Source organism: Heterocephalus glaber, unplaced genomic scaffold (genome assembly GCF_053883595.1).
Source record: "Heterocephalus glaber isolate CG9 unplaced genomic scaffold, H.glaber_assembly_v1.0 deba00001479, whole genome shotgun sequence".
In the NCBI taxonomy this organism is placed as follows: domain Eukaryota; kingdom Metazoa; phylum Chordata; class Mammalia; order Rodentia; family Bathyergidae; genus Heterocephalus; species Heterocephalus glaber.
The window spans coordinates 7,376,202-7,391,632 of NW_028258316.1; the positions used below are offsets into that span (position 1 = coordinate 7,376,202).

Below are 15,431 nucleotides of genomic sequence, written 5' to 3' on the forward strand. Positions count from 1 at the left end.
GGTTTCAGGACAGCTGCTAGGCTGGCCGGTGTTGCAGGAGGAAGAGGAGAGATGAGACCAAGCTGGGGGAACTATTTATGGGCTACCTGGCTGTTGCCTTCCCCAGGGTGGGCTGATCCATCCTTTGCTAAATCAAAGAAGGGTGAGTCAATTGCCAGCAAGTCCTTCAGAAACACATGACAAGATATCTGCTCTGTTTTTCCTCCCTGGTCGGGATTGTGCAAGGTAGAGAGAAAAGAAGAAGAGAAGGGATGAAAGGAACATTCCCAGAGCTTGACATTCTTACAGGGCTCCCTGTGGGTGTTCATTGTGCCTCTTCCATGCATTTGATTGGCCCTTTATGTCAGTCAGGAGCTCAGGTCCTAACAAGCTGTCATCTCTCACTCTGTTCCCAGGGCAGATTTTGTGGCAAGGCCCCTTCCCTATACCTGCAGAAAGCAAAGAATGTGCTGTGCATGGTGGAGCATGGTGGTGTATGCCTGCAATCCCAGCACCCAGGAGGCTGAGGCAGGAATACTGGTGAAGTTGGAAGCCAGCCTGAACAACTTAGCAAGACCCTGTCCAAGAGTGAGGGAGACAGAGAGACAGAGAGGGCCAGGGATGTGGCTCAGTGGCACCATGCCTGCCTGGCAAGCGCAAGGTCCTGAGTTCAATTTCCGGTACCACAAAAAAAAACAGAGAGCGAGGAAAAGGAAAGAGAAGGGAAGAGGAGGGGAAGGAAGGAAGGGGAAGGAAAGAAAGAAAGAGAAAGAAGAAAGAAAGAACCACCGCCAAGCACTGAGGAGCAGAGTCCCCCCTCCCCCAGTGCCAAGGAGGTGAGCTGCACAGGTGCCAGCAGCACATACACACACACACACCCCGCCCCCAAGGCTGTGCCGAGAAATTACTTGGATCCATACCACAGAGTTGCAGGTGTCATAAAGGAGATTGTTCTGAGCTCCAGAAGATAGAGCAGAAGTGAACAACAGAAAGAGCGCCTCTCTGAGGCTCCTTTTTGAAAATTGAAGCCCACTGGGAAAGTGAAGAAAATCTCTGCAATAAAGGCACACCAGACCACCTTAGTTGGGGGAGCAGTGGTGTGGACCACAGTGGCACAGCTGCAAGCAAATCCCAGCCAGGGCTCTTCCCTGACCTCAGAAGCTCAGGCACACTGGCCCAAGCCAAGGGACCACCTGGAAAAGAGCTGCACAGGCACACAAGCAACAAACAGAGGTTCACCTGGACATCATCGGTAAGTGCACGAGACCCTAGTCAGAAGCTTGCTCACACAACAGAAACTGGGGTGCACAGCCCCCAGCCAAAGGGCCCCCCAGACAACAAGTACATAAGGGCCCTAGCCAGTGGCTCACCTAGGTATCATCCCAAATGTGCACAGGCCCCATCCAGAAGCCCATCCAGACAACAGATCAGCTCAGGGATCCAGAAGGCCACCTTTCTGAATCCATGAATTAGTGTACTGGTGAGCAGCAGAAAAAAGGCTGCTCAGTGGCTTGCTGAGAATTGAAGACCACTGGGTAAGCAAAAAGTTGCCTCAACAAAGGCACAGCAGGCTGCATCTTTTGAAATGAAAAGACATGCAAACAAGCCTCAAAACCAGACTTCCAGACCACTTAAGGCAACCCCAAAGGGAAACGAGATAGAACAATCTGATACTCAACCACCTAGATGCCCTGAACTGGCAACAAAAGAGGGTCTGGAAAAAATGAAATCAGAAATAGTTTCTCAGATAACAACAGAGGTTGTGGCCATAGTGCAAGACATGATTAATAAATCTAGAGCAGACAAAGATTAAAAAAAAATAGAGGAGCTGAGAAACAAGATGGAATCCCAACATAGGAAACAAATGGAATCCACAAAACAGATGCAAACATTTCCAGGAGATTAAAAACTCCACTGAAAGTTTGCACAGCAGAATGAGCCAATGAGAAGATAGAATTTCAGATATAGAAGATGGGATATCAATTAGTGACCAGGAAAAGAAAATTTCTTTAAACTAGTAAGGGAACATAAGAAATCAATCCAGCAGCTGCTAAACAATGCAAAGAAGAGTAACATAAGACTGATTGGAGTCAATGAAGAAACAGGAGAGAGTGCAGGTGACATAATAAAAAAAAAAAACCTGTTCACAAACTTCCCAAGCAGGACAAAAGAACTTAACATACAGATAAGTGAGGCATATAAGACTCCAACAAGCAGTGATCAAAAAAAAAATCTACACATAGGCAAATAATAGTTAAGATTCCAGAAACCCAACAGAAGAACAAAATTCTACAAGAAGTTAGAGAAAAGAAACAAATCACATACAAAGGAAAGCCCATCAGAATCACAGCAGACTTCTCAACACAAACCGTCAAGGCAAGAAGAGCTTGGAGTGACATATTTCAAGCCCTAAAAGAAAACAACTCCAATCCATATTGATACACCCTGCAAAACTATCTCTCAAAATTGATGGAGAAATAAGATACTTTCATGACAAAGAGTACCTGAGGAACTTCATGAATTCCAAAACAGCACTACAAAAAATTTTAGACAATATCCTAGGAAAAGACAATGAGGATCACAACCCCATGAAGCCCAGCAGAATGAATCCATCGGGCATGACAAGAAATTAAATGCAAAGGGGGAGAATCCAGCAAAAAGATAAAGTCATGACAATGATAAGTCAATTTGTATCAGTTATACCATCAATGTTAATGGTCTTAATTCACCAATCAAAAGAAATAGACTGGAAGAATGGGTCAAGAAGCAAGATCCCAAAATATGCTGTATACAAGAAACACACTTAATTAAAAAAGAAACTCATACACTGAAAGTTAAAGGGCGAAAAACTGTACTCCATGCAAAAGGAACCTGAACAAAAGCAGGAGTAGCTATCTTCTTTGCAGATCAAGTGGGTTTCAAACCAACACTGATTAAGAGAGAGAAAGAAGAACACTACATCTTTGTAAAGGGAACAATCCAATGGGAAGAGATGACAATCATAAATATCTATGCACCAAACACTAGTGCACCCAACTATATAAAACAAATACTAATGGACATGAAAAATCAAATAAGCACTAATACAATAGTAGTGGGGGACCTCAACACCCCACTGTCACAAATAGATAGATCAACTAGACAAAAAATAAACAACCAAATAATAGACCTCAATCAAACTTTTGAACAAATGAACTTAACAGATGTTTACAGAGTGTTCCACCCCGCAAAATCAGAATACACACTTTTTTCAGCTACACATAGATCGTTCTCCAAAACAGACCACTACTCACTCATAGAATGTGTTTAAGTAAGTGCAAAGGAATTGAAGTTATCCCCTGTATATTACCAGACCATAGTGCGATGAAATTGGAGATCCATAGCAAAAGAAACTGCAAGAATTTCATAAACACATGGAAATTGAACAACACACTTCTGAATAACCAATGGGTCACAGAGGAAATTAAAGAAGAAATCAGACAGTTCCTTCAATTAAATGACAATGACAGTACAACATTGGAATCTATGGGACACAATGAAAGCAGTGTTACGAGGGAAATTCGTAGCAGTGAATACGCATATTAGGAAAACAGCAAGCTCAATCAAACAACCTGATGCTGAACCTCAAGTTTCTGGAAATAAAAGAGCAGGACAAACCCAAAGCTCATACAAAGGAGGAAATTATAAAAATCAGAGCAAAAATCAATGCAATGGAGACGAAGAGAACAAAACAAAAAATCAATGAAACAAAGAGTTGGTTCTTTGAAAGAATAAACAAAATTGACAAACCCTTAGCCAACCTTAACAAAAAAAAAAGGAGAGGAAAGGCCCAAATTCATGCAATTAGGAATGAAAAGGGTGAAATGACAACAGACCCAGCAGAAATCCAGAGGATCATCAATACCTACTTTGAGAACCTATATGCCAATAAGATGGAAAATACAGAAGTGGACAGATTCCTAGATACATATGAATCACAAAAGTTGAACAAAGAAGACCTAGAAATTCTAAACAACCCAATATCAATCAACAAAATTGAAAATGTAATTTAAAACTTACCAATGAAGAAAACCCCAGGTCCTGATGGCTTCACTGCTGAATTCTAAAAGACATTACTGTTTAAACTCTTTGAAGAAATTGAAAGGGAAGCAATACTCCCAAATTCATTCCTGGCAGCAAGCATCACCTTGATTCCCACAGAAGAGAAAGACCCAACTGAAAAAGAGAACTGTAGGCCAATCTCACTAGTGCACACAGATGCAAAAATACCCTATAAGATACTGGCAAACAGATTGCAGAGGATGCACATTGAGGTGATACTCTTAAGTGAAAAAAATAGGACACATGTGTAAATACCAAATAGTTTCTCTAGTGTGAGAAACTGAAAGTGTAAATAAGGACTAAAAGGTATAATAGATAATGTGAATAAGAAGAAAAAGGGGCAAAGGGGAAAGGGAAGTGGGAGGGGTAGGGGAAAGAAAAGAAGGGAATGGAATTAATATGAGAATATGAAAAAATGGAAACAAAGTCTTTGTAAATAGGGAGGGATGGAGGGGTTAAAGGGAGAGCAGGGGAATGGGGAAAAAATAAGAACCAAGAGAGATTATGTAAAGGTGCAAATTTCCAATGATGAATGTCACTATATTGTATACCTAAAATATACCAATAAAATTAAATTTATAAAAAAGAATGCAGGTTCGGAGATTTAGCTCAGTGGTTTCGCTGCCTGCTGCACAAGTGCCAGGATGAGAGTTCGATCCCCGGTACCAAAAAAAATCCAGAAGAACATCAAGAAAATCATACATCCTGACCAACTGGGATTCATCCCAGGGATGCAGGGATGGTTAAACATATGTGAATCAATCAATGATATACACTATATCAATAGATATATACTATATCAATAGAGCCAAGGACAAAAACCATATGATTATCTCAATTGGTGCAGAAAAAGCATTTGACAAAAATCCAACACACATTTATGATAAAAACCCTACAAAAAATTGGAATAGACAGTCTCTACCTCAATCTGATAAAAGCCATCTATGAAAAACCAACAGCAAATATCATACTAAAGGGTCAAAAACTGAAATCCTTCACACTAAACAAGTCAAGGATGTCCACTATCACCACTCCTGTTCAATATCATTTTGGAAACATTAGCCACAGCAATTAGACAAGGGAAAGAAATAAAGGAAATAAAGATAGGAAATGAAGAAGTCAAATTGTCATTATTTGTAGATGACATGAACTCTATATAGAAGAACCCAAGAACTCCACCAAAAGTCTTCTAGAATTAATAACCAAATTCAGTAAAGTAGCTGGATACAAGGTCAACACTCAAAAATCAATAGCTTTCCTCTACACAAACAACAGACTCACTGAGAGAGAAATAGGGCAAACAATTCCTTTCACAATACCATCCAAAAAACTGAAATGCCTAGGAATCAACCTAACAAAAGAAATCAAAGACCTCTTCTCTGAAAACTATAGCACTTTGAAAAGAGAGGTTGAAGATGATATCAGAAAATGGACAGACATCCCTTGCTCCTGCGTAGGAAGAATCAATATAGTGAAAATGGCCATACTTCCAAAACTGCTATACAGATTCAATGCAATCCCAATTGAAATCCCAGCAGCATACTTCATGGACCTTGAGAAAACAATCCAAAAATTCATTTGGAACAAGAAGAGACCCAGAATAGCAAAAGCAGTTCTAGGCAACAGAGACATGGCAGGGGGATCACAATCCCCAACTTGAAAGCATACTACAAAGCTACTCTGATAAAAACAGCATGGTACTGGCAAAGAAGCAGACCTGAGGACCAGTGGAACAGATTAGAAGATGCAGAAACAACGCCAGACACACTCAGCCACCTCATCTTCAAAGGAGCCAAACACCCTCACTGGAGGAAAGATAGCCTCTTTAATAAATGGTGCTGGAAAAATTGGGTTTCACCTTGCCAAAGATGAAAACTAGACCTATATCTCTCACCATGCACTAAACTACAATTGAAATAGATTAAAGATCTAAATATTAAAACAGAAACTTTGAACCAGCTGAAACAGAGGTTAGGCAGAACTCTTGAAGACATGGTGTAGAAAAAGATTTTATGAACAAAACCTCAGTTGCCCATGAACTAGCACAATCAACAACTGGGATCTCTTCTTATTAAAAAGTTTCTGCACAGCAAGAGAAACCACTAACAGTGTGAAGAGACAACCCACAATGTGGGAAAAAATCTTCACCTGCTGTTCCTCAGACACAAGCCTACTATTTAGAATCTACAAAGAACTTTTAAAAATCAAATTTAAAGACCCAATCCAAAAATGGGCATCTGAAATGAACAGATATTTCTCAGACAAAGAAGTAGAAATAGCAAATAAACATATAAAACATTGTTCAACATCACTGGTCATTCGAGAGATGCAAATGAAAACAACACTGAGATTCCACCTCACCCCAGAAAGAATGGCTGCTATCATGAAATCAACCAATAACAAATGCTGGCAGGGCTGTGGGGAAAGAGGAACCCTGCTCCACTGCTGGTGGGAGTGTAGACTGGTGGAAATCAGTGTGGATATACCTCAAAAAACTAGGACTGAAAGTCCCATTTGACCCAGCTATTCTCCTGCTGGGTATCTTCCCCAAAGAATTAAAAGAATCATACCACAGTGATATATGTGCACCCATGCTTATAGCGGCACAGTTTGTAATAGCTAAAACTTGGAAACAGCCCAAATGCCCATCAACTGGAGACTGGTTAAAGAAAATGTGGGGATTTTTTATAAAATGGAGTACTACTCAGTCACAAAAAAATGATAAATTAGAGACATTTATAGCTAAATGGATGCACATTGAGGCGCTACTCTTAAGTGAAATAAATAGGACATATATGTGTAAATACCTAATATTTTCTCTGGTGTGATAAAATGAAAGTGTAAATAAGGACTAAAAGGTATAATAGATAATGTGAAATAGAAAGAAAAGGGTCAAAGGGGAAGGGGAAGTGGGAGGGATAGGGGAAAGGAAAGAAGGAAATGGAATTAATATGAGAAAACAGAAAAATGGAAACAAAGTCTTTGTAAATAGGGAGGGATGGAGGGGTTGAAGGGAGGGCAGGGGAATGGGGAAAAAATAATAAAATGTAACAGTTTTCTTTACTATAGAAAAAGAAAGAAAAGAAAGACAAGAATGCTCCACTCCACATACCCTGTGAACCTTCTTGGTTCTCGTAAAGGTCAGGGAAGTTGGGACGGCTGACTTGGAATTCTGGACAGGGAAGGACAGCGTGCTGCTCTGAGCCTGCTGAGCCCAGATCCTGGCCCTCGCAGAGCCCCAAGCCAGACCCTGCTGCTGGGTGAGATACTGTGAGTCCCACCCTTACTCCACAGGTCCAACCCATTTACAGGAGCACTCAGGACAGCAGGGACCCTCAGGGACTTGTCCTCTCTATGAGCTCAGCAGGCAGAGGCCCACAGCCAGGTACAGGGACCATAGATGTAGCTGCTTGACAAAGCCAGATGCTGAGGCTGCAGTGTCAGCTCACTGCAGAGCCCTGGAATGGAGGCAATGTACCTGCCCAGGGCAAGGTGGGCTGCACTCTGCCGCTATATACACCAGTGATTTGGGGTCACAGGGTGCCAGGATTTGGCCTTGTCCTTTCGAGGTCATTCAGATCAATTTAAAAGCAAAGAGCTTGCTCACCACGACTCCTAGAGATAGCCTATCTTCCCAGGCAGGACACTGGGCACACCGGCATTGTGGACAGTGGAGCAGCCACATGACACCTTGGACAGAAGTGAGAGGAAAAACACGGGGGAGAGAGACAGGAGGCACCTGAGAGGGGACAACACACAAAGGTGGCTGGGTTTCAGGATGGGAGCAGAGGAAGAAGCGCAGGCCTGAGACCCCCCAGGCCTTCATGCCCTGGCTTCCCATCAGCCCCCTGGCCAGCCACACTCACTGCCTGTTCAGTCATCGATGCACTTTGCTGTAGGAGAGAAAGAACATCAGAGTGGGCAGGCCTGTGCGTGTGTGTGTGCGTGTGTTTGTGTGTGTGTGTGTGTGATACTCTGGCTGCCAGGACCCCTGCACTACTCATGTCGGCCTCAAGCCCAGCCCAGCCCAGCCGCAGAGCATCTTGGCGTTCCCTACGTTCTGGGTCTAGGGATTGGCTCCCCCAAGGGTCTGGCGCCTTGGGCATTGCGACCTCCTAAGCTTAAACATGGATAATCATTAGGGTGGTGGTGGATTTAGAGCTGAATGAAGGGAAGGGAATGGCTCCCTCAACTTCTCTGTTTCCAACTGTACTAACTCTGCAGCACTGAGTCACCAGTGCCCATCGGAGATGATCCCATGTCCCTCCATGGACACACTGCAGAGCAGAAGGGCAGGACAGGGGAACCTAGAATGTGGGCGAGTTCAGTGTGGGTCAGGGACACTGAGGGAGTCTGAAAAACGGCCCGCAAATGATATCCATGCAATAATTCCTAGGACCTCTTTTTTAATGTTTTCATTTATTTGTGTTTTGGTTTGGTGACAGAACCAGCCGTCACTTGTCAAACAGCACCTGAATGGGGGAGTGAGGATGAAGAAAAAGAAAGACGCAGAGATCGAGTCGGGAGCCTCCCAGAGAGACTGCCACCACGCTTTTTTTCTTCTCCTCCCCTTTTTATCACAGGTGAGTTGGGTTATTAATCATGACCCTTATCCAAAGACACCTGCTTCCTTGTTCTCTAATTCTTTGGAAATTCCCCACCCTCATGGGCTTTCTTGTTTCTCGGGTTTACAAAACGTTCGTCATGTTCCAGGACAATTTCTGAAGGTAAACATCTAATTTGGCAAGGACGTGGTTCCTCATCACAGAGTCTCCTTGCTCTGTACAATGGAGGGTAAGATTTAACATGGAGCCTCTATGGCTAACACCGCTCTCCACAGTTTGGTTTGGTTTGGTTTGGTGCTGGGGACAAACCCAGGGCGTCATGCATACAGGGCAAGCACTCAGACACTGAGCTCCACTCCCATTTCTGCAACCTGTAAATGTGACTTTATTTGAAGAAAAAAAAAAAGAAAATAGAAAAATCTTTGCTGTTGTGATTAATTTAAGGATCATTTTCCTAATTGTTATTTTTTAAATTCCTTAATGATTTTTTTTGTATTGGTCTCTTTTGTGTTTTTAAGACAGGGTCTCACCAGGCACCCCAGGCTGGCCTTTAACTTCATATGCGGCCCAGGCTGGCTTCCAACTCACAGTTCTCCTGCTGAACCACTGAGTGCTGCAATTACAGGCTCATACCAACCACACTGGTTTAGAAGATAAATATTCTAACCTATGATTGCCTTTCCCTCTTTTTCCCTCTCCCATTTATCTTTCTTTCCTTCTCACTCTCTTTTACCATCCTGTGATTTAAAATGAATTAAAGATTTGAGATGAGCAGATTATTCTGGACTATCCAGATGGGGCATAAATGTCATCCCAAGTGTCCTCTGTGAGACGGGGGAGGGAATTTAAGTGCAGAAGAGAGAGCCATGGGAAGATAGAGGCAGAGGCAGGAACAAGAGGCCCACAAGGCTGGAGGAGGCAAGGTCCAGCCTCAGAGCCTGCTGAAGGAGCAAAGCTTTGACTACACCTCAATTCCTGTACACAGTGAATTTCAGATTTGGGGCTTCGGGCCTTTGGAAGGTATAGTTTTGAGCCACCAGTGTGCAGCAATGTGTTATAGTAATTTGATGATTTGGGAGATTCTCAGGTGATCCAGATTGCAGGGCATGTTGGTAGGAGGAGGAAATGCACTATGGGAAAGCTGCCCTTGAGAGGTCAAACATGTGGCTTTCGGGAAACCTGTGGATGTGGGGAGAAGGTGGCCCAAGACAGGGATGAGGGAGTGGGGAGGAAGTGACCTGAATCAAGGGAACCCAGCAGTACGGGAGGAGGTAGCATGGAGCAGGGGAAACCAGCACTGTCAGGAGGTGGCCCAGGACAGGAGAGGCAACCAGAGATGTAAGTAGAGACTGAGGAGCCGTGAGCTACCTCTGTCCCAGCAGACAAGGCCTATCTTGCAGAGAAAGACACTTGGCTGTAGTAACCCTGGGCAGGGCAGTGCCCACACGAGTGACTGGACACAGAGGGAAGCACCCACCCCCATGCCCTGTGACCTCTGTCCTGTCTGTTCATCACATAGCTACAGAGCATGCCCTCCACGGGAGGCGATTCTGGGAGTCGTGGGAGGGGGGTGGAGGGTGATTTTCCATCCAGGCCAAGATCTGGGCCACTAAGCCCTGTTCCCAGAAGCTCGTTCTTCCCTCCAGACTCCTGAGGGTGGGGCTCCAAAAGGTCTGCAGACAAGCAAAGGTCTCAGTGCTGTTCTCGGCACTGATCTCTTCCATCCCTGCTGGCCCAGGTCCGCCATGCCCCTGTGACAGGGAACAGTTTCTCCTGTAGGGCCTCCCTGGTCCTCCACCATTCCCGTGTTGCTCATGTCCTTTCTCCAGAGGGGAGGCTCAGCCACCTACTGCCCCCAACTGAAATAGATATATAGGGACAGGAGCAGCGGGAGACCCTGACCTCTCTCCCCTACTGGGATGCATGGAGCAGGCTGGACACGGGCAGAAGGGCCCGTCTCCTAGGGACCCATGGGAAGATCCCAGGCAGGAGCCTGAGTCCCATGGCTCTGGGCCAGTGATGTCTTCTCTTCCAGCGCCTGGGCTGGGCACTCTCCAGGCCTGGCCTGGACTCCCAAGCGCAAAGGAGAAACGGTCTCTCCAGAGAGCCAGGCCTGTCCTCTCCCACAAGCCATGTTCGGTGGTGTCCAACAGAGGCCCAGCCACAGAGCAGGGCACTATGGGAAGACAGAGTAGCTGCAAGGGACAAGCCCCAATCTTGGACAAAGTGGGATGCCAGTAGCTATAAACAGGAAGATGCCAGAGCTGGGAATACAAGATGTCTTATCCAGTGCCAGGGCCATAACAGGCAAAGGCTTCCTGACCAGTGCCTCAGGAGTCCAAGAGCCACTGACGACCCACTGGATACCAGGTGTCCACTGCAGAAGCTGTTTGGAGCTGTAGCCCTCAGTGCCCTGGCCACAGCAGCCACTCTGAACCTTCTCATCTGCATGGGCATCCAGGCTGTGGAGCAAAAGTCATAAGCACCTTTCCCTGGGGACAAGGAACGTAGACCTGGAGGCCTGTGACATAAATAATTAAAGTTTATTTAGCATACAAGAGGGGCTCCGTATGGGGAGTGGCTCTGGGGGCACCTGGGTGGACAGCGCTGCACTGAGAGCACAGCTCTCTCATGGGCATTGTAGACAGTGGGGCAGCAACATGGAACCTTGGACAGAAGTAACAGGAAGGGCAGGGGTGGAGAGACAGGAGGCACCTGAGAGGGGACAACACAGAAAGGTGGCTGGGTTCCAGGATGGGGGCAGAGGAAGAAGCCCAGGCCTGAGACCCCCAGGCCTTCATGCCCTGGCCTCCCACCAGCCCCCTGGCCAGCCACACTCACTGCCTGTTCAGTCATCGATGCATGCCTCTGTTGGGGAGAAAGAACACCCGAGCAGACAGGCGCGCGTGTGTGTGTGTGTGTGTGTGTGTGTGATACTCTGGCTGCCAGGACCTCTGGACTACTCATGTCTGCCTCAAGCCCAGCCCAGCCCAGCTGCAGAGCATCTAGGAGTTCCCCAAATTCAGGGCCTAGGAATCAGCTCCCCTGAGTGTTTGGGCTTCAAAGCTGCTCAGGTACCAAGGGCTCTGGACTGTTTATCAGCTGAGCCCTGAGAGTACCTCAACCAGTGGCCCCGAGTGCCCTGGCTGGAGCCCCCTGCCCAGGCCAGGGCACTTGAATGTAAGGACATCTCCCACATAAGAAATGAGCAAGCCCCAGGGAACAAGGGAGATGGCCCAGGACAGCAAGGCCCAAGAAATGGAGAAGAGGTGGCTTAGAGCAGTGAGACTGGAGACACTTGGGCCCAGGCCTGAAACTGTCACCTGGACAGGCCTTGGCTAAACTGGCAGGGGAGCACGTGGGGACTCACAGAGGGGGCACATCCTCTCCAGTGACCAGAGGAGACGACTGAGTGTCTCCTGCCCGGTTTCCCTAGCAGGCAGCATCAGGCCTCGACACACCTCACCTCCCTGTCCCCTCTCCCCCGTTGTCCATTACCAATAGGGACATGGAAGACGATGTTGTCATCAGTGAGGCCAAAGGACTTGGCAAAATTGATGAAGTGCTCCTTCAGGTCAGGACTCAGCTCCTTGGTTCTCCCTGTAGCCAAATGGCCAGAGAGTGGGTGGCCAACAGAAAGACAGTCCAGTTTTGTTTTAAATTTTTTCACTCTAGGTCTTGCTATGTAGCTCAGTCTGGCCTTAAACCCACATTCTTCCTCCCTCGGCCTCCCAGTACTGGAATGACATAGGCCAGCATACATGGCTCACACTGTAAGTACTTTTGAAAGCGTGAAGGAGGTCTCAGACCCCTCTCCCATGGGAAGTGAAATGTGAAATGCCTTCCTCCTTGAACTGGACTTGAACTGGAGAAGACTTTGCAGTCTTCAGGTATAGAGATGCCCTCCCCCAGGTGTAACCGAGAACCAGGTCCCTGAGGAATGGCGTGAGGACGCACCATAGAGGGTGAGGTAGAGATACACGCTGTCTCTGAAAGCCTGTGTGAAACACACCGCAGCAAGCTGATCATAGTCGATGTCCGCCATACTCATGGTGTATCTCTGCACTCCACAGTGACCTGCAATGTGGACAGCCAGGGCTCGTTCCTATCCTGGCCAGGAGAAGGGACTGACCCCTTTCGCCATGACCGCCCAGCAGGGGCTCCTCACCACAGGACAGCATCTGTGCGGTGGGCAGGGAGGCCTGTGCCCTCCTGGGAGGACTCTGTCCCAAGAAATCCAACACCAGGGTCCCACTGCTCAGGACTCAGCACTCATATTTTCCAGGATGAAATGGCCAGGCTGGTCACTTGGATAAAAGGTTCTGATCCAGTGGTCACAGCTCGGATCCCTGTGAGAGGAGAGACAGAGGGGTTGAGCAGGGAGGAAATACATACTTGGTCTCCCTGAGATGCACAATAGGGCAAGAGCACAGCAGGATTCCGAGCCCTCTATCTAGCCCAGCACATGGTAGCCTGCCCTGTCTACTGCAGAAGCTCCTATCAGACATCTCCAAGGCCCTGGGCCTTCTACTCTGTGCCTCTGCCTGGTCTGCTGCAGGGTCACTCAACCTTCCCTCCAGCACTCACTGTCACCTCCGCTGCCTCCCTGGGGCCACCTGTCCCCCACCCAGACCCCAGGCACTGAGCCCTGCTCTTATCTTGCTGCTCTTCTTTGCCACCTTTCCTTGCAGTTTCCTGAGCTTCCAGTCTTCTCCATGCCAAGCTCCACCCTAGCCCTTGGGCCACACCTGACCTCACCCCTGAGTCCACCCAACTTCTGCACCCCAGCAACAAGCCAACCAAACCTGCCTTCCTGTTGCCCTTGATCTTCAAATGCTCCAGCTCCAGTACACCCTGCGGCCAGAGCCAGAACATACTGCAGGTGGACGAGCCTGGGCTCTGCCCCTCTGAGTCCTCATCTGCGCTACCTCTGCCACCTCCCGCCTGGCATTACCTTCACAGTTGTCCCCCACCTCCCCTGCGGCAGCTGTACCCAGATCCTGGCCCTTGCAGGAGCCCCAGGCCAACACTGACTCAGGGTGAGATGCCCAGGACACTGGCCTGGGAGTGCTCCCCTCCTGGCTGCTCATCACCCCCTGCTCAGGTGCCCATCCTGATGTCTGGCTGCTTTGCTGCCTCCTAAGGTGAGGCTGTCTGACTCAGAGTCCTACAGTCCTGCTGTGACCCCTTTTTATTTTCTTTTCTTTTGATGATGATGGTGATCGAACCCAGGCCCATTGCAATGGCATACATCCCCAATCTTTTTTCATTTCTATTTTCAGACAATCTCTTGTTTTATTGCCCAGCCTGGCTTCAATTTTGTGATCCTCCTGCCTCTGCCTCTGGAGATGCTAGGACTACAGGCAGGTCAACAGTGTTAAGGTGCCATCCCTACCAGGCCTACCTGGTGGCACTGGGTGGCATCCCAGGCTAGATCCAGTTCCCCCTCCCTCTCTAACATATTATGTCCTGTTTTCTTCTGATTGCGTTTGTGCTAAAGCCACCCATGAATGTTGATGGAAGGAAGGGAGCAAAGAGAGGGAGGAAAGGAAGAAGGGAGACAAGGAAGAAGGGAGAGAAGGGAGAAGACTGGGTCCATGCAGACCAGTGAGACGAAGGACAGCGCCCCTCAGCTTTGGTCACCCCTTGACTGACCCTGCTCGGCTTCTCACACTGTTAGGAGGTAGCAAATTCACCTGAACGTGGTGGTGATGACAATGTAGCTGCAGTCACCTTTCAGCTTGTAGGTAGTGCTATACACGTTTAACTTCTTTTGCTTTCCATTCCGAATTCTGTTGTCTGCCATGGCTATAGCATACCACTTCCCCTGGAACTGCAAGAGACCGATGCGACAGAGCCCAGGCATGGCCCCAGAGCCACCTCTCCCATGCTGTCCCTTTTGGGACCTCTGGGATGCCCTCTTGGCGGCAGAGACTGGAGATGGGGCTCCCCTGAGAAACCAGCAGGCACTAGAGTCCTCTGGGGCCAGGAGGGACCATGGATGAGGAGTTAGCGCTGCATTGTCAAAGATGAGGTGGCCCCGGGCGAGTGGCTGGTGCGTGTCCCAAAGCCTCAGTTTTCTTATCCGTGTGGAGGAACTGAAGACGTCTCCACCTGGCATGACCTGGGACCTAGACTCCCTCAGTCGGGCTGTCCTCATACTACCTTGCTCCTGAGTCCCCCTGCCTCTCCTCCCCTCTGCTCCCATTGTCCCTGTCCCCCAGACCTCACTGCAGCTGCCCTTCCACACCTTTACCTGGTCATCCCGGAAGTTTGGTTGCACAGGAATCTTGCTCTGAGATGAGATTGGCATCAGGGTCAGCTTGAAGTCCTGGGCTTGGGTCTGCCGGGCCCCCACCAGGGTGAGGCCCAGCCATAGGAGACCCAGGGCCACGGCTACAGAGCAGCTGCTGAGCTGGCAGGTGTTGCAGGAGGAAAGGGAGGACTGAGGAGACCACTGAAGAGGAAGTAATTACAGGCCACCTGGCTGTTGCCAACCCTTAGAAACACATGTCAAGGTATCTACTCCTCCCCCCATCACCACTGTGCAAGGTAGAGAGAAAGGAAGAGGATAGAGGACAAGAGGGACCTTCCCAGAGCTCCAGTCTTGCAGGGACAAGGGCGCCCTGTGTGTGCTCACTGGACCTCTTCCATGCATCCGATTGGCTCTTTCCATCAGTCAGAAGCTCAGGTCCTGACAAGCTGTCATTTCTGACTCTGCTCCCAGGGCAAGTTGTGTGGCAAGGCCCCTTCCCTGTACCAGCAGAAAGCAAAGAATGCAGTGGA

At 47.8% G+C, this 15,431-nt stretch overlaps 1 protein-coding gene across 1 annotated transcript; it reads right to left on the reverse strand.

Moving 5' to 3' along the window:
• Positions 1-11,211: 11,211 nt before the first annotated feature.
• LOC147826069 (uncharacterized) lies at positions 11,212-15,117 on the reverse strand (the record flags this gene model as incomplete). The annotated part of the gene is made up of 4 exons (XM_087183386.1): positions 11,212-12,245; positions 12,603-12,750; positions 13,455-13,521; positions 14,342-15,117. Coding segments are annotated over 4 exons (1,146 nt in total), but the record flags the coding sequence as incomplete, so codon positions are not given.
• Positions 15,118-15,431: the final 314 nt, after the last annotated feature.